Source organism: Fundulus heteroclitus, chromosome 1 (assembly GCF_011125445.2).
Source record: "Fundulus heteroclitus isolate FHET01 chromosome 1, MU-UCD_Fhet_4.1, whole genome shotgun sequence".
Classification (NCBI taxonomy): domain Eukaryota; kingdom Metazoa; phylum Chordata; class Actinopteri; order Cyprinodontiformes; family Fundulidae; genus Fundulus; species Fundulus heteroclitus.
The window spans coordinates 31,275,008-31,302,890 of NC_046361.1; the positions used below are offsets into that span (position 1 = coordinate 31,275,008).

The following is a 27,883-nucleotide window of genomic DNA, read 5'->3' on the forward strand; positions in this document are numbered from 1 at the left end:
AATCCAGAACAGATACATAAGGTTCAAAATCACATTCTTAACACATCTTAAAGACAACTAAACCACAGCATAATAAAAACACGCTTGCTTAGAATTATAAATGATTGAGATTATCTTTAAAAACTTTTCTTTCTTTATTTGTAATTTTGATAGTTTTAAAATGTTTAACAAATAGCTGAAATAAAAGATCTTATTTTATTAATTAAATCTCTGAAGTGCCTCATGCCTAATTTATATTAAAAGATATTTTAGGAAAAGTAGCGATGAGGGAAAAAAATGTTTTTTCCAAATCCGCCCAACACTGAACGAAGGTCCTGTCATCATTGAAACGTGATGAAGCACACTGCTGCTAATCCTACAGCATCTTCCTGTGTTAGTGCAGGGGGTCAGCCAAGTAAATCATCTTAAATAACCAGAGGCCCTAAATTCATTTGAAATTAAATACTAGTGGAAAGGCAATCAGGCGAAAAAAAGAAAATCCAGCAAACTCTGCCGGTTCGTTAACGTCTAGTTTTATATGCACGCTCTGACATCTCCCTCCCAACATTTACACTGGAGCGCACAAGCATCGCGGGGTGTAGTAAACCTCACTGATGCTCGCTCACTTTCAAATCTAGGGCACGGGACTGCTCAACACAAAACAGATAGCGGTGACAGATTTAGAAATAAAAGATTAAACGCGTGTGAGCTGAGAAACACACACAAAAATATCCCCTTTCTGTCGTTTACAGAGGGCGTTTTGCTTGCTAACACACTTAATCAGAAGATAAAAAGCAGATAAGTCTACAGCACGTGAAATAAAAAGTACATCCGTTGCACTCCATAAATCCCAAATTCACAACAGTGTGTGATTTAACTGAGCCACTAAAGCTGCTCCGGTGTTGACCGCAGAAAGATTGAATCATTGATGAGCGCAAACGTTCTCAGACACACCTGGAAGGATAACACCAGTGCACTGATGCTCCCTCTGGGGGGAACTGTATATTTAGAGTCAGGGGATCAAGGTCAAGGCAGGGGGGAATGCAGCACAGTGTTGTGCACACTTCTATGTTTTCTGCAGAAAAAAAACACTCTGACAACAGGTCGTCAATTACAGTACCTCACTAAAGTGTTCCTACCCGTCGATTTTGTTCACGTTTTGACATAACCACAAACTTCAGTCTATTTTATTGGGATTTTATGTACCAGGTCCATAAAAAAAGCATAATTGTGAAGTGGAAGTGAAATGATAAAGGGTTTAATTTGGACTTTTTTTAAAATAAAAATTTGTGAAATGTGTGGCATACATTTGTATTCATTCACTTTTACTCTGATAACCTTAAAATCTATGCAACCAATTGCCTTCATAAGTAATTTTGATCAATCTGTATAATATTAAACTTTGACTTTGTAAAGTGCCATAAATTGGCGCTATATAAATAAAAATTGAATTGAATTGAATCTAATTGGTAAATAAAGTCTACTTGTTTGTCATTAACTCTCAAGTAAATACAGCTGAATCACACGACTGGATGGGAATAAAGATGTGGAGAGGTTTAAAAGAGAAGATATACCTCAACTTTAAACATTAAACATGTTCGATCCACTATTAACATAAACTGAACACTTCTGCTACAACTGTAAAACTTACCAAGAATTGGCCGTACAACTAAACGGACATATGGAACAACGAGGGTATTATTCAGAGAAGCAGCCAAGCTGTCCATGATAACTCTGGAGGGGCTGTGGATGGTGATGGTTGTTGATATGGGTCACATGGGCAGTTGCCCAGGGGGGCATTAGAAAGAGGGGCGAATAAGCCCTTGATAAGAAATAAAACTTATCTGTCAGTTCTGCCTTGAACAAGTTTTCTATTCCTTTTATGCACATGAAGTTAATTAAGAGTTTTTGCCCTCTTCTTGCTGCTTGGAACAGGCAGCTTAGTTTAAGTGCTTTTTCTGGGAATGCACTGCATTTGACACTGCCCCAGAATTTAAAGGATTTCCTACATTTTGACTGGTCGGGGGTGGGGGCCGGCGGCAGAAGGACGGGCTCGCCCTAGGCACCATTCATGCAAGAAATGCTATTGGCTAAAGAGCTAAACAGCTCATGCAGGAGGATATGTTGACGGGACAACTGTATTTGTTAAATACTCCTCAAATCTGCCCTGTATGGAAAAGTGGGAAGTAGAAACCCACCGTGAATAGAAAGTCAGAAGAAGTCCCTTTTACATTTTCCATCAAGTCATTTGAAGGACAATGGATACATATGAGAGATGGTGCTATGGTTACATAAAACCAAAATGAAACTTTTTGACTGGCATGCAAGTTGCTATGCATGGCTAAAACTGATATCAAACATCCCCATTGTGAAGCACGTTGGTGGCATCATCCTGCTTCTGGAGATGCTTCTTTCACAGCAGTGGATAAGAATATGGTGAGAACTTAATACAGGGCAATCCTGAAACAACATACAACAGAGAGACTGAAAGAGACTGGTTCAGATAAAAGCATATCCATGTGTTGGAGTGGCCCAGTCAAAGTCTAGACTCTGAGTCTCTAGATGTGCAACACTGGTACACACGTACCAAAAAAGACTTGATTCTAGAAAGTTTTGACTCAAGGGGACTGAACACAAATCAATGGCACTACTTTCAGGGTTTTTTTTGGGGGGGGAAAAAGAGTAATTGAAAACCCATTGTTATTCCCCCCTCCAACAAGTTTACGTTGATAAAACACAATGTTTGTAGCTGTAAATGTGAAAAAACAGGAAACGGTTCTTGGGGCGTGACTACTTTTGTGTTCCACCACTCACTGAGATTCCAGATTAGCTCTCATCAGGACGAGGTAGCGTTTTAATTAAACGGAGCAGAGCGGCTCCTTGACTATCTGATGGATAAGGGACGCGGGGAGGGGGCGAACGCAGCGCGAGAGAGATTAGGAAAATTAAAGGTGGATGAAACAGAAAAATGGATCCAGCCCGGGAGGAACGACCGAAGAGAGTAAACACAGAGGGGCGTGCTGCAGCCTCATAAAGGAACGGCTGATATCATAACGACAAAATGAATAATTCAGAAGCGAACGGGGGGGAAAGGTTCAGTTCACTATAATGAGCGTTTTTTGTGAGGTCGTAGTTTTGTAACCTAAGCAGGCCTTTGAGCGTGCACCGTGTGGTTGTGTTCGAGCAGGAGAGATACTGCTGATTCAGTAGGGATGGATGAAGGTGACCCTCTCCTGCTCCTGCTGCCTGTCTCTCCTCCTGATATTGATCCCAGTTGTCCAACTCAGATCTCACTCAAGGATACACTCGTTGCCTCCTTGACATTTCAAATACGACAGCGTGAAAGCTCCGACTCCACGCCTGGTCGGTGACTAGTTTCTGAACCGCCTGGAAAAAGTTTGGGGGCAAAGCGCTTAATGTGCTCCGCTTGATCAAAGACAATCTCTAAATATGCAATGCGCACGGCGTGGATGTGTTGTTGTTGTTGTTGTTTTTTTTTTCATACCAGACTGCACACAAAAGAGTTGAGAACTAAGAATAGAGCAGGCTACAACGGCAGAATTCAAATGCGGTGGCTGGGAGCAAAGGTTTGGACCACAGATGGGGGAATGTGCCTGCGTAGACCTGCACTGTCAAGGGTAAACCACCAAGCACACACACCACACGGACACACACACACACACACACACACACCCGCACACATTCACTTCACCTCAAAACAGCAGCATGAATATGCAAGACGCACGAAGGACGCAGGAGAAACATAATTAGACAATCAACAACTCCCCGGATGACACGCGTTACCACGACAGACAGGCTGGATGTGCCCCCTCACTTCATCCACCCCTCTTGTTAGCAGTAAAACGGGGGAGTCGTGCTTATACGTCAACATGAATTTCCACTTACTAGCGGCTCAAACCTGGGCTGAGAGCCGGAACGAGGCAGGAAGACAAAACACAGAGCAAAACCCAGAGGTTCGGCTCGGCTAAAGTGTGGCAGCAGCTGCCGAGCTCCCATAACAAGAGGTGTGAGGAGGATGAGAACTGCATGTGCTGACAATCCCACATCACATACATCTCCTCCTCTGACAAGTGCGTTACATTTTATGAGTAGCGTTACCTTGAATGTGCCTCAAATTCCATTGCTGATGCATGTCCAGGTCAGGGCGCTCATTACTTTGGGAGCAGCCTGAGGTTTTCAAACCGGGACACACCCTAAACGCACAGCGACAGGCACTCACCAAACTGTCACACTAAAAGTGTTGCGAGGCGCCTTGGTGCACGCTCTTGTGCACGTGCATGCACACGCACCTGGCGTTGAAGTGCAGAATATATTTGAAAGTGTGAGTTATTGCTGGCTAAATGGGAGCAGGTGTTTTGAGCAAAGGCTTCTGTTTAGGTTTCATTAAGGTAATTTGTAGAGGAGATTGAAAATTTAAAACGAAATATAAGAAAGGGAGTAGGAACGTTGCACAAGCTATTCCTGCATTCAGATGCACTCACACATCCAACCGCAGTTCTCGAACAAATGGTGCCCCTTCCCATGCACCCCATATCGCCCCCCCATTCATCATATAAGTATGTATACATATTTTCTCCATAGTTTCAGCTTTTTGGTTGGCTTTAATTTTGTGTCAACTTCTATAGTTATCTTAAATCAAAATGTTCCAAATTCCTTTTACCTTTTTCTGATGATACTTTTCCTTGGTTTTCTTTTTCTAATCTATGGCTATGCTGCCATCTTTACATTTTTCAGAAAAAAATCTATCTCAAAGGGAGCTTTCAAAATAATAAAAGTCTTTATTATTTTTATAGTCACTATAAAAACGTTTTATTGGACTCATGTGTACCAATAAAGCATTGAAAATGTGATTTTGTTTGTATTGTATTTATCCATTTCATGTTCCTTTTCAATTCCGTTTCTCAGAAAATTACATTACAGGTACATCTCAGCACATCTAGTATCAAAATCTGCCTTCTCATGTGTGAGATTAGAAATACCTTTTGTAAATAACAATCTTTAAGCAGGTACTGTATCTTTTTTTTCCTTTTTTACTATCAAATTTGTTTTATTGGTCTTTTGTAAAATTTGAAATCTTCTAAGAAATTAAAACTCACACTTTAAATTTCTTAGAAGAATGATCATAATCAAAATAAATTATGATAGAATGTTTATAATGTGTTTCACCTATTCAATTGAGTTACTGAATTAAATGAACTTTTCAGTGATTTTCCAATTCTTTGAGATGCACTGGTATTGCACAAGAACATTGAGATCATGCATGCTTTTTATTTCCATTCAACTTTCCGTTATTGTGCGTAAATGGTTAATATCACTGCAGATGACTATTTCTACAGGTTTTCTGCAGGTGGTCATGTTTATTCAGGCAACAACCCAAAAAGTAGACCTGGGAGAAAAACAATGTCGTCTAGGATGATGGGACAAGGCGAGAGAAGTACTCCAGGTGGGACTTAACCTTGTTAGATGCTTGACCAATATCCTCCTAGACTAGAGGGGGCAGTGTGGGGCACCTACAGCAAGCGTATATGTTTCCAACATTTTTAATTTCTCCTTTTCCCTTTTGGGGCAGTCACGATAATCTGCGCAAACAGAACAATCTCGGGGTCGCCGTTGAACGCACTTTATTAGTTTAAAAAGGACCAGAAAAAAAAGGATTTCCTACAAAATTCTATGGTTCACTTTACAACAACTGTCATTATTTTGTACGAAAAATATACAGTGACGAGTGAACCCATCACAGACAATTGACCTTGTTGTTACGGTAGATCACATAGTTAATTTCTTGCAAAAACATAACTGCAGGGGAAGGAAGACGGCAAACGGATCCATTCTCTGATCAACACTGTTGGAGTGCACAGTTAAGTATAATGTAAATAAAATATTCGAATGAATTAAAATGTTTGCTCTGAGTGACGGTCAGAGCAGTCAAAGAGTCCACAGAAATGCGATTTAACCATTTTTTTATTTCTGTATTTTTGTTATTCCCTTTAAATCATGCAATAGTCACACAATTACAATGGAATAAAAAAAAGAAACACCCCACCCAAAATAAGATAAAAGAAGAAAAAAAAGTAAGTAAAACGAAAAATTGACTTCCCGTAAGTTATTCTGTTGGCACGTGCGCAAATGACGGATTGTGCTTCCGGTATAGATCATAATGGCGAAACTCCACCATGGCTCATCCGCCATGTTTTTCCACACGGGACTGTCCGCTTAGTTTGATTAGCGGCGCGGTGCAGAACATTTAGGCGGAGTGGAGGCTGTACAGATGGGCGTGGTTTCTGAAATTATGTAATTTGGCAGGAAAGTGGACCTCACAATGCATCAAGAAAGAATCAGGCTTTACACAGGAGGGCTTAGAACCCTTTCATAAATAACAATAATATAAGGTAATACGTGTTTTCACATGTAGAAAAAAAGGCAATAGTGCTTTAAAAAAAAAAAGTCTTTTCAGCATATAATTTTTAGTTCAAGTATTTTAAATCAATAAAGGTTGATCAAACGCAGTCCAGATTCTCATTACCAGCGCAAACATGTTTTTAAATGTCCGATGTTTCAACTTCAACATCAATGGCCACCCGCTTTGTACAGCCTAACTGTCCTACAATCCCCTCCCAAAGGGCTGGTGACATCCCCAGGTCGTGCAGCCATGAGTGAAGAGCCCCACGGGCCCGTGTCAAATCCACTGACCACAACCACATGTTACCTGCATGCACAAACAGAACCAGCTGCAGAAGAACTCTCAGCCAAAACACGGCTGACTTTTTGCAGATGCAAACTCACCACAGACACCATGCTGTCAGTCACATCTCTTCCGAACATACACAGCTGAATTTCTGATTCTCATCACACATTCTTAGATTTAGGGGGAAAGCATAAAAAGGGGGAAAAAAATAAAAAATACTGACCTGCCATGCCGCTGACACACACACATTCTTTTCAAGCAGTTCAGCCTTTCAAAGAGGATCCGCTTGAACGCGTCTATATACATTGACCCTGGTGAGGTTAAAGAACAAGCCAGCACTTTAATATTTTTTTTTTTGGACGAATCGCTTGGTTTGAAAAAAGAAAAAAGCAGCAGCAGCAGCAGCGGGAGCGGCAGCGGCGGCGGCGGCAGCAGCAAAGAGAGTCCTGATAAATGATGTGGAGAGGCGATCACCCCCAGCCAAACCCAGGAGAGAAGAGAAAGTCAGGCACGACGTGCGCGGCTGACGGGATGTTTGGACACTACTGATGCTCTGAGAGCTCCGTGGTGATCTTGTGGAGAGGCAGAGAGCGGAGAGAGAGAGGGGGGGAGAGAGAGAGGGAGAGAGAGAGACAGGGAAACACACACACACACACCACACACAGACACACACATGCACACACACTATCAGGCAAATCTGACAGCGCCGCTTATAATTTTACAGCAGCTGCTGCACAGTTGGGACCAAACAGCGTACACAGGATGGATGGGCTTGCTCACAAGGAGCTATTTTAACTTGCGTAATTCACAGAACAATCCATTTATTGTCTTACCTCCATATTCCCTGCTCCCCCCCTCTCTCGACTCAGATCCTTTCTCCCAGACCGTCCGGGAAGTGAAGCATATATTTTTCAATTTAATAAAAGTATAGAAGGATTAAGAAAAAAAGAAAGAATGAAAAGAAAAAAAATAATTTCACAAAGGCTGCTTTAAGTTTGCTGCTGAACTTGTTCCCAGACGCATTGCTGCAGGTGGCGCAGCTTTAGGTAGATATGCAGCAATAAAGTGCGGTTATGGTGGAGGATCCTGACATGTTGTCTTAGGCGCAGAGAAACAATGACACAACAAACGGAGAAGGTTATCGCAAGGAGTTCGGGAGTCTCGCAGAGGAGGGAGGAGAATAAAAAGAGTTAAAACACCGCCCCCACCCACCCATCTGAAACCTACCTGCATCAGCAGCATCGCTTCATTTTTGCTTCCGGGACGAAAAAAGGCGTGAGAACAAGATGGGAACTTGAGTGTTTCCCAAAACACCATGTGCGCTGGGCCATGTCCCCCTGTGGTGATAATTAACAGATATAAAGCTATATTTGTGTTCACAAAGCTGAAAAAAAATGAGTTGAAAAATTTAAAACTTACAGACTGAATTAGAGCATTACTGTAAGACACTTACATAGCTTAATCACACACAGAGATTAATATTAATACAATCATTTTGTTCACTTGGATGATCGTGACATACAGCAAATAAAAACTGAAAAAGGTTTCTCACAGAATAAAAAAATGTGCATACAACCAATTTAAAAATTATCTATTAAACAGAAATGTTATGTAATGGCCATGATAAAGTCTATGCAAAGATGAGGAAAGTTGCTGACTTGACCATTGTCCCATACACATTCACTGACACTTTCCAAAAGGCAGGTAAACCGCAAAAGTTCGTGGCTAAAGAAGCCTGCTGTTCATAGACGGGCGTATCTAAGGGTATTAATGGAAAGTTAGGTGGAAGGACAAAGTGTCACCCAGGACGTGGGCTAAAGCTTTCGCACTCCTTATGTATTACAATGCTCTTAAATTGTTATACCTGGGCTAAAGAGAAACACTGTTGCTCAGTGGATCAAAGTCCTCTTTTCAGGTGAAATTAAATTTTGTATTACATTTCAAAGTCAAGGTCCCAGGGTTTGGAAGAAAGGTGGAGGGGCACAGAAGGACCAGTGTGAAGTTTCAATGGCCAGTAATGATATGGTGAATCATGTCATCTGCTGTTGTTGGTCCATTGCGTTTCATCAAGTCCAAAGTTACACAGCTTTCAACCAGGAGATTTCTTTTTGCAGCACATGCCTACACTGTCAAAAGATCCAATATCTGCTTTAAGCACCATGGTATCACAGTTATTGATTAGCCAGCAAACTGGTCTGAACTAAATCCCACAGAGAATCAATGGGAGACTGTCAAGAGGAAGATAAGAGATATCAGAGCCAACGATGCAGACAAGATAAAGTCTACAACTAAAACAGTCTGGGACTCCTTAACACCTCAGAAGAGCTACAGGATCCGCTCCATGCCACGCTGCAGTAATTCAGGCAAAAATAGACGTTTCCAAGTACTGAATGCATATACGGTAAAGCACATGGACAAACTTTTCAGTGGGCCTTCATGTCTGTATTGAAAATAATTTTTTAGTGTTATTGTTTACATGTAATATTACATTTATAAGAACAATATTTATATTTTTTATTAGCTGGAAGCAATAATCATCCAAATTAACTAAAATAAAAGCTTGAAATATATCACCCTGTATGTACTGAATCTATATCATGCATGCTTTTAAACTTTTGAACCAAAATTATGAAATAAATTCAGTTTTTATTGAGGTGCACATTTATATACAACCACATTAACTCAATTTATTCTGTGTTTTCTCTAAATTCTATGTATAAATCATACAAAACTAATATAAAAGCACAACCTCTTACAAATATTGGATTAAATGCCCCTTTGCAAATCAAGAACTATTCTTGTTTGAATATTAGGCATGTTCATTTACTTTAACAGTACATTAAAATTCAGAGTATTTCTAATTTTATTTCTGATTTAGTTGTTGTCAACATTCTTGCCCCAGACCGGATTTTTCAGTGAGTTATTTTCATTCCTCAGTTGAGCAGTTATGGTATCATACCCGGAAAAGGCTAGAGGGCCTTCTCCGGGTTGAGGAGGATGTCCTGCACCAAGTGGAGGAGTTTAAGTATCTCGGGATCTTGTTCATGAATGAAGGAAAGATGGAACAGGAGATTGATAGGAGGAATGGTGCTGCGTCTGCAGTGAAGCAGGTGCTGTACTAGTCTATTGTGGTGAAGAGAGAGCTGAGTCAAAAGGTGAAGTTTCCGATTTACTGGTCGATCTACGTTCCTACCCTCATCTATGGTCGTGAGTTTTGGGTCGTGACCAAAGGAACGAGATTGGGATTACACAGAGTTGAGCCGCTGTTTGTCCATGTCAAGAGGAGCCAGTTGAGGTGGCTTGGCATCTGGTTAGGATGCCTCCTGGACGCCTCCCTGGCACGTCCCACCAGGAGGAGACCCAGAGGAAGACCCAGGACACGCTGGAGGGACTATGTTTCTTGGCTGACCTGGGAACGCCTTGGGATTCCCCCAGAGGAAGACGCCCAAGTGGCTGGGGAGAGGGAAGTCTGGGCCTCCCTACTAAGGCTGCTACCCCCACGACCCGACCCTGAATAAGCAGAAGAGGATGGATGGATGGATTTTATATTTCCTTATCCAATATTTGCCACTGTTTCTGAACCTATGAGAAAAACAGGCTTTCTCCAAGGGAAAACACAACATACTGTAGATGCTGGATATGTCCAGTCTTTGGGGGTTCCCACTGCTGAGTCAAGTCACCCCACACAAACCCCACCCACCCTTGATGGCACTAGTGGATTAGACTAGAGCATCGTTTTTGTGGATATTATAGCAGCATAGTGCCACCAATTACGCTTCCGCTTCAGAAAAGGTGAAGAGGTGTAAAGTCACTTAAAGAAGTCATGAGAGAAAACGATTTACTGTTTTCCAAGTCTTGGTTTATTTAATCTGAAAAGCAAATTGACTTTGAGTAACTTTTAATAAATACAATGATATTCAATAAAGTAGAATGGAACTTTCCAATAAGGACCCATTTATCAAATTAAAAGTACATTTTGAAATAAACACCTTTGGCAGGTATACATACTTTCCCTGAAGCAGATATTTCTGTAATAACATTTTTTTTGTCTGATGCGATAGTGTGATCTTGAATATGTTTTAAGTGTTTCAATCTGATCTGGAGAAGTGGCTCCAACAGATGCCCAGAGAAACATCAAACATCTCAGTCCAGAAGAGCGCAATTTTAGGATCAGCTAAGATCCTAAGAGGTAACCTCAAGCTGAGCTTGAGAAATGGAGAGCCACCCACCCTGCTCAGAAGGTTGGATATATGGAGACTGTGTTGTCCTGTTTATTACAAGTATATTATTACAATATGCTTGTAATAATAATAGTAGTTGTAATAGTAACAATAACAAATTTTATTATTATTATTATTATTATTATTATTATTATTATTATTATTATTATTATTATTATTATTATTATTATTATTATTATATATGTTAGTTAAACCCTTCTTTAGAAATAAATAAGGCAAAACATCCGCTAAGGACAAATGAAACGTAAACAAATGTCTGCTACTGTGATGCATGATGGGATTCGTGGTGCGTTTAGTCGAATGAAACGGAAGAGCGATTAAAATTTTAGAAAATACACTCCAACTCCCAGAATGCACTGCTCCCGTCCGTTTCCTCCTCAAACAGTGATGGCGTCGCGCGGAGAAGATGCCGCTGCTAGCGAACCTGCTTTTGGAGAGGATCGCGGGGAGAGAAAAACAGCGGCGGTGTCATTTGGTTTCACTAAGAAAGTTAGTAAATTTACACCGGCCACCGGCGGGGCTCTGACCACTAAAGCTGAAAAAGATTACTTGACCGGAATAGTCAAGAATGAACTGCAGAGGTACGCTCGCTGTGCTAACGCTACGACTTAAACCGTCAACGACAAACGGTTACGTGTTTATCCGAGAACGTCATTGTTGTTTAGCGTCAACTCTGTCGTCTCGTATTGCCTTGCAGCTCAAAACCCACGGAGAAGCCGAAGGAGCTCATCATCCCCCTGATCCAGAAGAACCGCTGGAAGGGAGCGGCCCAGAGCGGGGAAGGCACCGGGAAGGCAGAGGCGCCGGCCCAGGACAGGGATTCCGTGGAGTCTCAGGCTGTGAAAGAACTGATCGAAGGTGTGCGTGCGAGGGAGACGACGACGTCGTGGTGGAGTATGGATGAGAGCTGCGGTCTCCTCATGACTCTCCTTAATTTGTCCTTTTAGATTCACGGAGGCAGCTTGAGCTGTGGCAGAATGGACCTCAGCCAGAACGCAATCTCAACCTCTCCATCCCCCTGCTGATGCAGAACAAGGTGCCAGAGGGCTTTGAGGATGGAGACCGTGTGAAGGTGGACCTGCGGCCTGAACCTGTAAGTAGACGGTGTTGAATTTGACTAACGCAACGAGGAAAAAGCGTGCAAAATAAAATAAACAAAAAAACACTGTATCGAAGCCTAGTTGTAGATCCAGACCGTATTCCCCAGACTTTTGTGTAAATCTTGTTTCACATCCATCTGTTTGTTAATCTATCCATCCATTAATCTGTCTGTCCGTCCACCCCAGTGCAGCTGCCCATCCATCACTCCAATAATTCTCTCATTAATCCATACATCTGTTTTTCATTCACCCTTCTATTAATTCAGATCCCCCCCCCCATCCATTTGTCCATCTGTTTATCCATCCATCTGTTCATCTATCCATGCATTTTTTTTAAATGTATTTATTTTTGTCCTGTCTGTAATTTTTCTGGGTTTTGGATTCTGAGCCTGATCTCTGTAGCGGTGTGTGTGCTGTAAATTCAGACCATTTTTAAATAGAATCCACTTTAATAGCCAAGACGGTTCATATAACAAGATAATTTGGCTTTGGTTCGGCTTTGCTCCGAATGGAGAGATTATAGTACAAGTGTAAAACTTTTTTTTAAATGGAAACATTGTGATTATGTAAATATCCATGCCTCTTCAAACTAGGAAGATATGGGTGGATTGGTGCAAATAAGCAATGCATACAATTCCTAATTGTATTTATACTTCACAAATGGGCCAAAAAGAGCAGAGAACACTGGAAATTTGCACCTGGTAAAGTTTAGAAATAAACAATGACCCTTATACATGGACATAAGCTGTGAATCTAATAGTCCATTTAAAATGCACGTTAGATATGCATTGAATTGACTGTATATCTATAATTGTTTTAATCAGTAACCAAAAGCAGGATGTTGCCTTTATGCATTTATTCTCAGCTCTTTGCTGCAATGTCCCAACTGCACTGCCTTGCACACTTGGGGGTGAAAAAGACAATAAAGAAATGCTTCCCTTTTGGGGCTATCATCCATTCGTGCATCCATCTATTGTCTTCTGCTTATCTACGATTTAGTCGCTTGGAGATAAGTTCCAAGGAGGGAAACCCCAGCTGCACACTAAACGATTGAAGTTATTCTGGGTTTTCTGAAGCTTCCAGGCCAGAAGGGAAATAAAGTGCCTTCAGCGAGTCGATCTGCAGCGCGGCTTCCTCTTGCTGGTGCATAACTGGATGTCCTCCAACAGGAGGCACGAACACCAACCCTACCCAGCCTGATTGATTCCTTTGGATGCAGAGGAGCAGCGCCTCTGCTCTCATCTCCTACTTGGCAGCGGAGCTCCACGCCCGATCTGAAAGGCCAAGTCCAGAAACATTAAGGAGGAAGCTTCATTCACGATCCATATTTTATGACCGTGTGATGGGTTGGAAGGCTAAACGGAGGCCTTTAAATTTCCTCCTGTGGCAGTGTGTATGCATTTCTGGAGACAAACTCGTTTTTTTTTTTTCCGTTTCCAAATTCGCTCTGTAAGGCTGATTATGATTTCCTCAAACAGCGCAAAGGCGTGATCTAAACATCATGATAGACTCTTTGAGGCAAACATTTCAGTGAGTGCACGAACATGTCTGACGGTGCAGAATCTGCCGTCCGGTAGGCTGGCAGCTGAAATTCGAGTGTGTGAAAATGCTGAGTGGCGTAAACGTGGCTGTATGCGTATCCGGTTGCTCAGATGACCCGTCAGTACAGTAAGGCTTCGGTGGCAGACGGGCCTCGGCGCTCTCTCCCCAGAGACATGGGGGGCAGCCAATCAGATCTCTTGGTTTCTTTTCAAAGAGGCCTCACATGTCTCCTCAGTATGTTCTGTCTGTGCTCAGTCACCTCAGATCTAAGCGGCAGGACGCTGGAGTCGGCAGGCAAAGGGGCTCACCATGGCTCCGAGCTCATTTTAATGTCGTCTCCTGTGTCAGAGGGTGGGCTTCGGGCCATCCTCAGAGGAAAACCGGAAGACGGGGGGGGGGGGGGTGTGGGCAGCTCAAATCAGCCTTTTTGATTTGACTCAAGGCTGAGTGTGACGGCCTGGGGCCAAAAGGCTGAGTAAGAGCCACACTACAAACCGCTTCTCTCTGTCAGTTGCTGCCAACACTTTTGTTGTGTTTCAGAGCTCCAACATTACATAATCTAATGGTCAAAGCCTTCGTGGAGACTGTGTTGTCCTGTTTCATTGTCTGTTTAATAAGTCTTGATTTGTTTTTGTTTTTTTTAGTCAACAGAGGCAGACTATGAGAGCATTCCTGTTGAGGCTTACGGACTCGCTATGCTGAAAGGGATGGGTTGGAAGAAGGAAGAGGGGATCGGACTAACATTTAAACAGTAAGTGACGGATTTATGTCCCCTTTACCATATTTGTCTCCTACACAATAATCTATGCTTTTCAAATCGTTAAACCTTATGTGCAGGTAAAACTAAAAAGTTTTTGCGAGTGCTTGATGGCTGCAGGTCTTATAACCCCCTCTTACCAAGTCGTGTCAACGTGTGATGCCTACGTACCATCATTTCCTCCCACCTAATTCTGTTTTCTACCTGAAACAAACCATACTGTACATATATATTTTTATTTCATTGTACAGTATCAGAAAGTGTTATATTACTGCTTTTCTTACTTTTATTTTGGTTCCAAATCATATTTGGGTCCTAAACCGCCTCGTGGAATATGACAGATTATGACGCCTGATTAAACCAAAAGTGCTGAAAGTGACCTTCATCTGGATGAGATTACTCCATTTATTGGAGTCATTAAACACAATATTCTTATAATAGAGTATAGTTAGAACATGTAAAATGACTAAATCAAGCATCTTGGGCTGAAGCCCTGGATGTTCTCTGATTAGCTCCGGATCTCACAAAATAAGACGTTTACAGGTAAATGTCTGTTTTAAAGAGATGCATTAAGCCCCAAAATTAAATTAGATTTCAGTGAACATCAAACCATTTATTCTTAAAGTAGATAAACACTTTAAAAGGTCCTTCAGATCGGCACATTGCTTCTCATTTCAGCAGTCAATTCAATTCTACATGTAGACAAAAAAACGTGTTGCTCAATAAACCGGGAAAATATAACTGGTGCCAGTAAGAAATAGTAGTTAAATTTTATTTTATTTATATAGCGGCAAATCACAACGCATCATCTCAAGGCACTTTACAAAGTCAAATTCAATCAAGTCCTCCAGATTGGTCAAAAAGTTTCCTATCTAAGAAAACCCAGTATTCCTTACTGTCTTGACAAGTCTTAACAAGCAGCATTCACTCCTCCTGAAAGAGCGTAGAGCCACAGTGGACAGTCGTCCTCATTGTTGATGGCTTTGCAGCAATCCCTCATACTGAGCATGCATGAAGCGACAGTGGAGAGGAAAACTCCCCTTTAACGGGAAGGAAAACCTCCAGCAGACCCAGGCTTAGTGTGAGCGCTCATCAGCCTCGAATGACTGGAGGTTAGAGAATATAGAGCAGAGACACAAAAAAGCACAGAAGCACACATTGATCCAGGAATCCTTTCTATGTTATATGGTAATGGCAGATGATTTGACTAATTAAACAAGGATACAGTTGTACTCAAAGTAATACATGGATATTATTTTATGGATACAGTTCTTAAAGGGATCCATAATTAGTTGTACACAATGGCCTAAATATGTTGTAATTTTCCTATTAACTTAAAAATTGGTGTTTGTAATGTGTAAACACTCACATTTGATCCAAAAGTTATATATTCTTTGTTATATTTTTCACCCATGGAGGTTGCCATTTTTTTAATCTGCCCAATGCATGCTGGGTTGATGATGCAGTTAGGTCCAACGGGACTGGAACCCAAGTTCTTTTTTTATCATGTTGCGTTTGACTGGTGTAAATTTAGACAATGCCACACGTCGCTGTTGACTGTAATTTCAAAACAACAGAAAAAGTGAGACGAGTCTTCATCACTTCCCACATGAAAAAAATAAATAAATAAATAGCGCCGTTGGAAGAAAACACAACTTCTGAAAAACCCACATATGTGCTCTGAACACTTCTCAAGACTTTGAGTCATTTTTACCAACAAAATTGATGACTACATGTTTATTATTATTATTATTATTATTATTATTATTATTATTATTATTATTATTGCATTTACATCACTTTCAACACACTCCAGTTCAAACTGAAAAGGTTTACCCATTGTTGTTTTGGCTGGACGGAAGTAGGGCCAGGACCTAGTATCCTTCATTTACCCAGAATGCATTGCAGCGCAAACAACATGGCGACGTGTATCAATATTTGATTTAGGTTTATAAAAACTAAACATCATATGGTATTTTTACTGTATTGGTTTTACATCTAAAACAGATATTTCTCAAATAAAATCCATTGTTACAGCTAATTGTGGATCCCTTTAATAACTGATGGATTAATACTCAAGTTGTCAGAATAGTAAAATTTCAAACTGGATATCGATACCCAGGAAAATGTTCTATACCATTTTCGATACAACAGGGATTAAAAAATGACAAATACTTGAAAGCAAAAAATATATATTTTATTAACATGAAAAACTTTTTCAATCTATACATGGAACATGCTTTCTCGGCAGAATCACAAATGCTAGTTAGATAAGTGTCTAAATAAATACTGAATAAATAACACATGCCTAGTAGCATGCTAGCCACAGCTAATCACACAACATTAATGCGGACCACCGGTCGCTCTAACATAAGTAATATCTTTAATATATTGCATTAAATTATGAACAGGAACTTTAATTTACTAACCTGTTGGAATTCCTCATGAGGGCCAGGGTGTCGGTCTTGGACATGTTTGGCCAAATTTGCTGTGCTGCTTGACTTCTTTGCCATCACTTCAAAGCGCTGTTTGCACACAGGCTTGTCAAGATCTTGGGGTTTTCCTTCTTCGTTTGCCTAGTATGCAAAATATTTAGTATCGATACCATGTCAAATCAGTATTGTATCTGGATACAGTGTTTGAGTATCGATACTTTTCAGAGTATCGATATTTCTGACAACTCTAACTAATGCTAATAACACGACAAAGGACGAGGGTCCAAGAAAGGCTCCAGGATGTATTTTAAACCTCACAGAAAGTGTTTAATGGTAAATACTGTGTTGTAGAACAACAGCCTGTGCTTTTAAAATGTTTTATTTATTCAGACAAATGAAAATAGTTTCTTCGTAAGTGGAATGAAGGGCTGGAAAGATACCATAAAACAGAACAGGTTCATAAAAGAATGAACGTATTTGGAGAATACATTTTAATTAAATGTTCTGAAAATTCATAGTTAAAACATGTGTTTTTTTTTTTTTTTTTTTTGGATCTTACTATTTTACCAAGATTTAAGAAAATCAACTTTATACCCGTTTCTTTTTCTGAAATGTAAGAAATTGCAACCATGGAGCGTCAGGGGTGAAACCCTTTGATTTAAAAAGGTAATTTACGTAAATGAGAAAAGAAGCCCATTTATTTTACCCATAGTGAAAAACATTTGTATGCGTTTAAGAACATAATTAAATTCAGATAATTTTTTCTTAATATCCCCAAAATTGTCATTACTTCCTTCAGTGAACTCTCTTCATCCATCATTTCTAATACTAACAAAAAAAACAAAACCAAGTAAAACTGTTGTAAACCTTTTTCGTTTGATTCAGAATAATTTACATTAAATCAAAAGCCAGCCGAGACAAAGAACTGGTACAGCACGCCCTATATAATTTTAATTTTAAATTGCTCATGAATGAGGCCGCCGTCTCATGAAAATTCAAACCTCTAAAATGGATGTTTCGGTTCAAGGAGCAGAAACGAAGGGATGAGACAATAAGGTCAGGACAAGGAACACGACCTGGTGACGTTAATGACGGTAAACCATGCTTTAGATGTTTTGAACAAAATGAGGCTGGCTCTCTGGTGTTCTCTTTTGAGTCTAACCCTTATTTCCTACATGTAAATAGATAGATATATACCATGTTCTCACCAAATGGGAAATTTGTCTTGGACTATGTTTGCTATTTAAAGCTGCCACCATATAGGACAGCAAAAACACATTAAATACACATAGAGCACAATCACACAAAACAAAATGCGTAAAATAAATATACTACAAATAAAACACATATTGCACCTGCCACATATATTTCAATAACAAACAAGCCAACAGATCAGCCCGCAACATTAACATGGCAGTAGTGCATCCTGCCTACATTATTTATTAATCTGATGGAGCGGGTAGGAGCAAATTAATTTAAATCTATCAAGTTTGCAAATGGAGATGCTATACCGTTTGCCAGATGGTAGTAATTCAAATTGCAAATAGTGGATATGAGCTGGATCAAAAAGCCCTCTCTGTGCACGTCTGAGGACAGACTCCTCATAAATGGACTGCAGGGCGGAGTTATCAGCCCTGAAGTCTTAGTAGCTCCTTTTGAAGACAACTAAAATATTTTTGCTAGCCTTTGGTCGGTTATCAGTATCAGGGTAGATACCAAAGTTTTAAAAAGTGACAGTTTCAAAACCACTAACATTTTCTGTCTGTTGATTTGATTAAAAGACATCCTGGTCAGGTCGGCCATTTGTGGCGGCGCGCTCAGTCGCAGCAGCTCAGGCTAGGCCTCCATCTGAGCTACGAAATTTCGTTATATGTACCTTGGTACGTGTAATGACAAATAAAAGCATCTTATCTTGTCCTTTCCATGAGATGCCAGAGAAAGGGGCTGGAGTAACTAAAGTAAATCAAAAGCCAGATAACTCAGTTACATTTTAGAAATGTATTTACTCTAAAATGGGGATGTGGCCCTAAAAGACAAAACCAATCACCAATAATGAGCAGTTAGTCTGCCCTTACAAGACGCACCCCCAGATCTTTTGGTCTACCAGCCATGCAAGGCTGGGCGGACAAAAAACAAAAAAAACAATTTAATCTAACCCTAGAAAAAAAAGAAAGCAGGAAAATCTGAAATTGATGCTAAAATATCTATAAATACATCTAATGTTAGAGATTTGGTAGAGATTAGATCCTCATTCTTCATAAAGCCAAACTTGATGTAACTGTTGTCATTCTTCCTAATTTTAGCTGATTTTGCTTTTACCTTATTTGATGAAGTGAACGCAGACCCCCAACCCGTGGTTCACGGACCCCCGGGGGTCCGGAGACCCCAGTTTGAGGGCCGCTAGCCCACATGCAGCTGAGTGAACTGCAAGCACCTCGTTAAACTTGTGTGACCACACTCACGGTCCACCAACAAAGACAATCACCGGAGCTCTGACAAACATTTCAGAAGATGCCACACTCGTGCTGGACGATAATTCAATAACAATATATATATATCGATTGATAGACGCATATCGGTGATAGAAAAAAAAGGGTAAATAAAAAGTTCAATAGAATAATAGTTTTCCTTCCTTTTGCATTCTAGCCATGTAGCTTAATACTACAGTCATTACATCCTCCTAACCAATCACAATGCAGACCCAGGAATGCTCTGTCACCAAGCTCCGCCCCCTTTCAAAGAGTTCAGAGAGCACGGGTTCTTTTTTAAATTTTTTTAAAAACTTGCAGTTTTGGTAAAAAGTTGGTTGAATAAAGGTTTGAGTGTGAATTCAGTGTTTGTGTGTTCTGCATCTAACAATTGGTCATTAAGCAACAGCATAAAATGGCCATGGCTGCACTTAAACTATATTTTTACATTTGTTGATAATTATCGATATCTATCAATAGGATTTATATTTTATCAACATGCTTTTTTATGTATCGTACAGCCCTATGCCACACCCACTCCTTTATCTACCCCTCTTCCAACCAGAGGGCGCCACTGGTTACTATTCTAACCTCGCTTTGAAGCTGCAGTAAAAGTTATGACATTCTTCTAAAAGCTGAAGTTGGGAGTTTTCAGACAACTGTGGACTTGTCCTGAACATTTAAACAAGCAAACCTTACAGGTCCCTAATATTGCTTCCTGCTGCGCTACTGTGCCCACATTTTGGTTTATATAGTGATACAATAAAATTTAGAGATTTTTGCTCAAGGTTACCATAAGATTATATACATTGGTACATGCCTAGCTACTACTGTAGTAATCAATATATTAGAATATCTAAGCAGCAGTAGGGATTATTGTTGCCTTTCTGCTTTACATAAAGCAATTAGATAATTTTATGCATTTTTTGTTAAAGGTTCCTCATAAATACTATAACACTGTTATTTTATAGCATAGGTTTGGTTTATTAGCGCAACACTGTCTGCCTTTATTGGGTACAGAGTTGGAAAAAGCTTAGAAATTCACCTGAACAAGGCTTTTAAAGCACTTTAATTTGTCTGTAGGGCTGGGCGATGTAGAAAAGAAAGCATATCAATAAAATAGAAATCATATTGATTGATATCGATAATTATCAACAAATTCAAAACATACATTTTAAGTGCAGCCCTGGCTATTTTATGCTGTTGCTTAATCTTCTTTTTTTACGTAACACACAAACACTGAATTCAAACTCAACCCATTATTCAACCAACTTTTTATCAAAACTGCAAGTATTCAAAAAATGAAAAAGAAAGCGAGCTCTCTGAACTCTTTGAAGGGGGCGGAGCGTTCCTGGGTCTGCGTTTGTGATTGGTTGGTAGGATGTAATGATGTAATATTAACCTACATGATAGGCTGGAATGCAAAAGGAAGGAAAACTGTTCAATTGAACTTTTTATTCACCCTTTTTTTTCTATCAGCGATATATATTGTTATTGAATTATTGTCCAGCCCTATTTGTCTGTGTCAAGAACTGTGAAAATTAAAAGGCGGTGTTTTTTTTTTGGATTTATTTGCGATACATCTGAAATTATTGGGCAGGCTGATGTAGGCCACTGCACCACCTACAACAGACACGTGCAGCAAGTTTTTTTTTGTTAGTTTCTAAGTGAGCATCAGGTCAGCCCTGTCCAGAGTCCTGCTGTTCAGACCCCTGCAGACCGCAGTTTGGTTTTGTCTTGTGACGTCTCTGCAGAAAAAGAGGCCTTCCGGATGGCAGCACAAGTTTCACCACAACCCAAGTTTCACCACAACATTCTGCAGCAGAAATTATGTTTTAATGACCAAATTACTCTCGCTCTGATCACTTAGTAGCCCTCATACTAATATTAAGCCGATTTATGAAATGTGCAAATATACCAAGCGACATTAATATACAGGAACCATGATTTAGAAAAACAGATATCAAGCTGATTTAATTTTGTACGTCTCAGTTCTGTAGTACAGTTTTGTATTTATAGACGTAGCAGCAAACTGTGCTCCTCTGATGCTGTTGTGGAGCGTTTCGGAGCACTTGCAGAGATTTCCACGACACTCGTCTCTATTTTTATTGCAGCTGCCTCAGGGCTTGAAGATCACAGCCATTCAGTTGCTGTTTTTTTTTTTTTTCTTTGTCTCCTTCCAGTTGTACATGTTTATTTCTGTTTGATCTGAATCTACTAACGCTTTAATGTAGTGTACATAATAAAGCGTTTATTTTCTTAAACAAATTAAATTTTCTGATTTCTAATGAATTGATGTTTTATGTTGCTCAACTTTTTCTTTCGCCTCCATAAGGAGTAGTCGAGCACACTGCAAAAACAGAACTAAAAATAAGTAAAATTGTCTTGAAATGAGTGTATTTGCCCTTGATTTGAGCAGGTAAATGAGATTATTTGCCAATGGAATGAGTATTTCTACCCCTAAAATAAGATAATTAGATATACTGCACTTGAAATAAGATGATAGAGATGAATTTTTCCTATTTTAAGTGCAAAAAATCTCATTCCATTGGCAAATAATCTAATTTACCTACTCAAATCAAGGGCAAATACATTCATTTCAAGAAAATTTGACTTATCTTTAGCTCTATTTTTGCAGTGCATGGTCAGCTTTCAGTTTGTTGCAACATTTTTATCAACCACAAATCACTGTGTTCATTAATTTAAAAAATAAATACATTTAATTGCAGATAGAGATCACAATAGTCTACAAATATTGGATAACAGAAAATGCTGCTGCGTTCACAACAGATACAATCTACAGAATTCAAAGTGTAAATCTGCTCAGGAAGGCTTCGTCTCGCCGTGGCCTGGTTTAAATCCTGCACATGTCCACGTCCCCCTGTTCATTGATTTAACTCTGTCGCCCACAGAGACGTGAAGCCAATCGAACACCAGCTCCGGCCAAAAGGGCTGGGCCTCGGAGCGGATCGTTCAGCGATAAAGGATCTCGAGCCAGGCAAGCGTCAGCGTCCCCCGAAGCCTGGCGAGGAGAGGGCCAAGGAGGAGGAACTAGTGATGGCTCCTGGAGGCTGTATTTTAGTGCAATCCGGGGCCCATAAAGAGCTTTACGGCAAAGTAACGCTCATCATTTGTTCGTTGCATCCAACTTTACCATTGCTGCCTAATTTTTAAAGGAAAAAAAAAAAGTCTCATTACTCTTTGTTTCTGCGTGGCAGATAGAAGGTGTAGACGCAGACAACGCTCGAGTTGTAGTCAAACTGGCAATCGGCGGGAAGACGGTGACGGTCAGCCAGTACGGGGTCAAACTGGTCGGAAAGAAAGAATACGAAAAATACAGCAAGGACCTCAGTGAGTAGTTTCACTCTTATTAATGTTGACTTTTCACACAAATACAAATGAGAATGTTGGTAGCTGCCATTTGCAGCTTTGCCATAGGTGTGTCACAATAAATTAGAAAACCACCAAAAAAAAACAACACAAAAATCATTTCAGGAAATAAATTCAAAAGTGAAACTCGTATAACACAGAATTAAATATATTAAGTTTTTATTTCTGATACTGGCTTAGTGCTGCTCAACACCCAGAACTAATGTTCTTAGACAATGTAACAGCAACAGAAAGTTGTTTCCATACAGAAATCTTATGGCCTACACACGATGCGTGGAGAAAGAGGGTGAACCACCTAAAGTTATTGGTAAAGTAGCAGGCTGTCCAAAATGCTGTAACCAAGCCCATTCATGGAAAGTTAAGTGAAAGGAAAAACTTTGGTAGAGAAAGAGGCGAAGTGGATTGGAAAAAAAGATACACCAATGTAAGGGCATAACAATATATCACCGATGTAGTAATAATTAGCTTAGTAAGTAATTACTATGGCTGTTCTAGTTGGTAATGCATTTTCTTTGATGCAGCAGAACATATTTTGGGAGAACTTTAAGTTTTATTTGCAGTAGAGGAGATTTTGAATAGAGGCAAAAAATGGTGTTGAAATGGAAATAATTAAATTTTTTTCATAGGAGCTGGACTGTCTTTGTGGGGACTGTTTAGTTTTAGCATTTGTTTGCTAGTCACATTGTTATCGCAGCGTTCACCAACGCTATTAAATATGCTTTGCTAACGTCGTGCAGCCCTAACAATCAGAGATAACACCACTCTGGAGAGCATCGTAAAAGCAAAGCCTGTTCAAGAGCTTGGGAGGAATAAATGAACATTTCAGTGTGCTTCTAATTTCCTCAGATGCTATACAGGGCAAACAGGTTTATCCTCTTATCCGGAGAAAATTTAGCATTTATGCAACAACAAAAAAACTAAACGGAAACCAAAGCACAACAGAGTTTAACTCCAAAACCTGTATTTACTGTAATCTAAAGTGCCTTCTTCCTGGAATAAAACCAGCCGCCCTCTTCCAACAATGCGGTTACTAATGATGCTGTTCTGACAGGCCGGCTCAGTAAGGCCCACAAAGACAAGGAGAAGGAGAAGGAGAAGGAGCGACAGAGACTGGAGGAGAAAGAACAGAGAAGCAACAGCGACAAAGTCAAACACCAGTCATCAGAGAGGGACGAAGGCAAAGCGAGGAAGAGGAAACAGAGAGAATCCAGTCAGGACAGGTACGTCCAGTCCCGTGTGCTTTTAATGGCTTTTAACTCGCCGCGTCTCCTCAAACGTTCGGTTTGCTGCCGTTTCCTGCGCAGAGAGAAGCCGCCGGTGAAAGAAGCGAGGCAAGCTTCGGCTCCCCCCTCCTGGCTCCAGAGAGACCTGAAAGTCCGCTTTATAGACAAGGCGTTTAAAGCGGGCAGGTACTACAACTCCAAGGTACCGACGCCTCAGCATCCTCTGTGTGTGTGTGTGTGTCAGCTTCTCACTCCAAAGTAGATCAATGCTTCAGATCCGTCACGGCTGGGCAGGTTTAAGGTTGAAGATGATTATTGACCCTTTCTCACTGCCATCCAAACTGAAGGTTGTCTTTACTTTCATTTTCTGTTGGATTGCAAACCACTGACCTCTGCTGAAGAAGCTACAGCCCAGTTTTTCCTCTGTTATACGTTATAAAGCTGAGAATATAAGTCGGAATCAATCAATTCAGGTCAGACATCAGAGAAAATGTGGAACATCATCTCTATTCAATTCAATTCAATTCAATTTTATTTATATAGAGCCAAATCATGAAACATGTCATCTCAAGGCACTTTACAAAATCAAGTTCAATCATATTATACAGATTGGTCAAAAATGTCCTATATAAGGAAACCAGTTGATTGCATCAAAGTCCCGACAAGCAGCATTCACTCCTGGGGAAGCGTAGAGCCACAGGGAGAGTCGTCTGCATTGTACATGGCTTTGCTGCAATCCCTCATACTGAGCAAGCATGAAGCGACAGTGGGAAGAAAAACTCCCCATTAACAGGAAGGAAAACCTCCAGCAGAACCGGGCTCAGTATGAACGGTCATCTGCCTCGACCGACTGGGGTTACAGAAGACAGAGCAGAGACACAACAAGAGAGACAAAAAAGCAGAGAAGCACACATTGATCCAGTAATCTGTTCTATATTAGATGGTAGTAGCGGGTGATCTGTCTTCTCTGGATGATGTCACAGTTAACAGAACGTCAGACCAGGTGTACCTACTATGAAGAAAAAAGAGAGAGAGCAAAAAGTTAAAAGCTGAAATGACGACAGTAATTTCAATGTAATACAATGCAAAACTGGAGAACAGTAGAAATCAGTAGAGTGAGAAAAATAGACCCTGATGTCCTCCAGCAGCCTAGGCCTATCACAGCACAACTATAGAGGTAGCTCAGGGTAACATGAACCACTCTAACTATAAGCTTTGTCAAAAAGGAAAGTTTTAACATTAGTCTTAAAAATAGACAGGGTGTCTGCCTCATGGACCAAAACTGGGAGTTGGTTCCACAGGAGAGGAGCCTGATAGCTAAAGGATCTGCCTCCCATTCTACTTTTAGAGACTCTAGGAACCACCAGCAGACCTGCAGTCTGAGAGCGAAGTGCTCTGTTAGGAACATACGGGGTAATCAGAGCTCTGATATATGATGGAGCTTGATTATTAAGGGCTTTATACGTTAGAAGAAGAATTTTAAATTCTATTCTTGATTTAACAGGAAGTCAATGAAGGGAAGCTAAATGAAGGGAAGCTAAAATTGGAGAAATATGATCCCTCCTGTTGATTTTCATCAGAACTTCTGCCGCAGCATTTTGGATCACTAATAATGTTATGTGGAACATTTACCCTTTTAATTAGGTTTTTATCTGTAGGTTCAAACAAAAACGTAGCATAAACACTCAACTTTAATGGGATTTTCCATGTTCTTGAGCAGAATGATTCATTTATTTTGGTCTACATTTTGTCATTCTGCTCTTCATAGAGCAACATATGGAGCACATCAACCTGACATTAGCTAATCCACAGTCTGCTGCTTAAATGACATTATGCCTGTGGTTTAGATTCACAAAAACAAATGCGTTCCCTTCATGATGGCGCTGGGTTTCTGCACCACGACCTGGTGTTTTTAAAACGGTTGGAAATATGTTTAAACTGCAGAACTCGTCCTTTTTTTATAAGTCAGGGAAAAAGTTGTAGCCGTTTTTTCAGCCAGCTGAGCAGCAGTGTGCAGCGACACCCTGGACACGTGGCCAGTCCGTCACAGGGCAACGCAGACACACACAGGACGAGCAACCATCGACAAATAAAAGCAATTTAGAGAGACCGATGAACATGAGTTATTTTCATGGGTTCTGGGAGGAAGCCAGAGAACCCAGGACCTTCTGTGCTACCAGGCACACCTTCAACTCTGTTGTCTCATTAAAACCACTTTAATCTGTCGACGTATGAATGAAAATTTGAGTTTTATAGCCTTTTACCATTAAGTTGCTAATTTTTTGCTGTCTTGATAAATCCTGAGTTTCCATCGCAGCGTTTAATCTCTGTTGCTTTGCTGCAGATGCGAGTGGAGGACGTCCTGACGCCGTTTACCTGCGTGTGTCGAACTGAAGAGGGAAGACTGTTAGACGGTGAGTCCTGCCTCTCCCCCCCCCCACTGCGTGTAAGCCTGGACTCCCTCTGAGCAAAATGTGTTTATCTGTTTATACATCACTGGAGTTAAGTCCCTTACTTCAGTTTAACAAACCGAATAGGAACAAGATGTGGTTAAGAGCCTTGTTCCGTGGACAGACCTCTATGAATCCCTTAAATCTACAGGACTGTCTCAGAAAATTAGAATATTGTGATAAAGTTCTTTATTTTCTGTAATGCAATTAAAAAACATGAAATGTCATACATTCTGGATTCATTACAAATCAACTGAAATATCGCAAGCCTTTTATTGTTTTAATATCGCTGATTATGGCGTACAGCTGAAGAAAACTCAAAAATCCTATCTCAAAATATTAGAATGTTTCCTCAGTTGATTTTTCAGTTGATTTGTAATGAATCCAGAATGTATGACATTTCATGTTTTTTAATTGCATTACAGAAAATAAAGAACTTTATCACAATATTCTAATTTTCTGAGACAGTCCTGTATTTTAGTTGGAGAGACGACATCCCAGGAGCGTTGTTGGTAGTTTTAGAAATTTAAAACCAACTAATTCATTTTTTTAAATTGAGATCCTTTTAAGATTTTTGTTTTTTTTCCCCCCCACTAAGCACACCGTTCATGCTGTCGTCCTGATGAAGCATTTGAATTTTATCTTTCCCCCCATTCGTTTTCTTATTGTGAATAAAATTACTTTTCAGGTTTATATATGTAAAAACAAGAATCCAGCTACTATTCTCCTACCACTATAGCGTGCAGCCCCTTTTGTTGCTCCGTCACATGAAATCGGATGAAAACAAGCTAAAGGAGCACGAAAACTTTATGCAAGCAACTGTTTGTCTCAATAACTGGAAAATGTTGATTATAATACTGATCATTTATTCTGTTCCCATATTTTAAATTAAACCTTGTTTTTCCGGCAGTTACAAACCCCGTTAAATCTTTTGAGTTGGACGGAAACCTGGACATGTTTAGCAAATACGTTTATAATTCCCGTAGCTTCAAGGCTATATGCAAAATCAAAGCCTGCGAATAATGATCAATGGCCGGGTAATCAATCCTCTCCTGACTGCTGCCATGGCAGCAGCCGCTCTAAATTACATCAGCGACTAACCCGTCTCTCTGCGGCAGATGTGAAGCAGGACATGTTGGAAACCATCGTCCCAAAACGCGAACACGACGCCGTGATGGTGGTCCTGGGCGAGCACCGGGGACAGGTGGGCTCTAAACGCTGGAGGCTTGTACTGGTCCAGACGTGATTGCCTGTCACTAATCACCGGGTCTTCCTTTGTCGGCTCAGGTCGGTCGGATCCTCCAGCGGGACAAGGACAAGTGCAGAGCGATGGTGCAGCTCGACAGATACGAGGAGAAATTGTTCACCCTGGATTATGACTCCATTTGTCACTATGTGGGAGCCTCAGACCACTGATGGAGTCCCGTCTCATTCCTATGTAACAGAATTTAATTTTAAAGCATTGTGTAACCCCTTTCTTTTTAAATAAAAACCATGCGAAGAAATATGTTTGTGTTTATCATTGCACTGCAAAAACAGAACTAGAAATAAGTAAAATATTCTTTAAAATTAGTATATTTGTCCCTGATTAG

The 27,883-nt window shown here is 40.3% G+C and overlaps 2 protein-coding genes across 5 annotated transcripts in view; one reads left to right on the top strand and one right to left on the bottom strand.

Annotated features, from left to right (window-relative positions):
* LOC105935207 (membrane-associated guanylate kinase, WW and PDZ domain-containing protein 3) overlaps positions 1–7,240 on the bottom strand; it is a 92,080-nt gene extending 84,840 nt beyond the window's left edge. For 2 of the 4 annotated variants that reach the window (XM_021323110.2, XM_036140788.1), the window contains exon 1: positions 6,909–7,239. In XM_021323110.2, the coding sequence (XP_021178785.2) occupies positions 6,909–6,991 (83 nt within the window). In that variant the 5' untranslated portion in view covers positions 6,992–7,239. Of the gene's footprint in view, positions 1–6,908 lie in introns of all 4 variants that reach the window. The other 2 variants (XM_036140801.1, XM_036140807.1) reach the window with 1 other exon arrangement.
* A 4,038-nt stretch (positions 7,241–11,278) lies between these two features.
* On the top strand, positions 11,279–27,796 carry gpkow (G patch domain and KOW motifs). The gene is made up of 11 exons (XM_012875648.3): positions 11,279–11,507; positions 11,624–11,784; positions 11,874–12,019; positions 14,213–14,319; positions 22,141–22,345; positions 22,447–22,579; positions 23,670–23,838; positions 23,923–24,043; positions 26,186–26,255; positions 27,410–27,495; positions 27,579–27,796. Exons 1-11 carry the CDS (start codon positions 11,314–11,316, stop codon positions 27,705–27,707), a joined length of 1,521 nt encoding a protein of 506 aa, XP_012731102.2. The 5' UTR covers positions 11,279–11,313; the 3' UTR covers positions 27,708–27,796.
* Positions 27,797–27,883: the final 87 nt, after the last annotated feature.

Excerpts from the sequence above, each read along its gene's own strand:
- gpkow (XM_012875648.3), top strand. The coding sequence starts at position 11,314 with ATGGCGTCGCGCGGAGAAGATGCCGCTGCTAGCGAACCTGCTTTTGGA. Across the intron at positions 26,256-27,409 it reads AGAGGGAAGACTGTTAGACG|ATGTGAAGCAGGACATGTTG; the intron begins GTGAGTCCTGCC and ends TCTCTGCGGCAG. Across the intron at positions 27,496-27,578 it reads TGGGCGAGCACCGGGGACAG|GTCGGTCGGATCCTCCAGCG; the intron begins GTGGGCTCTAAA and ends TTGTCGGCTCAG.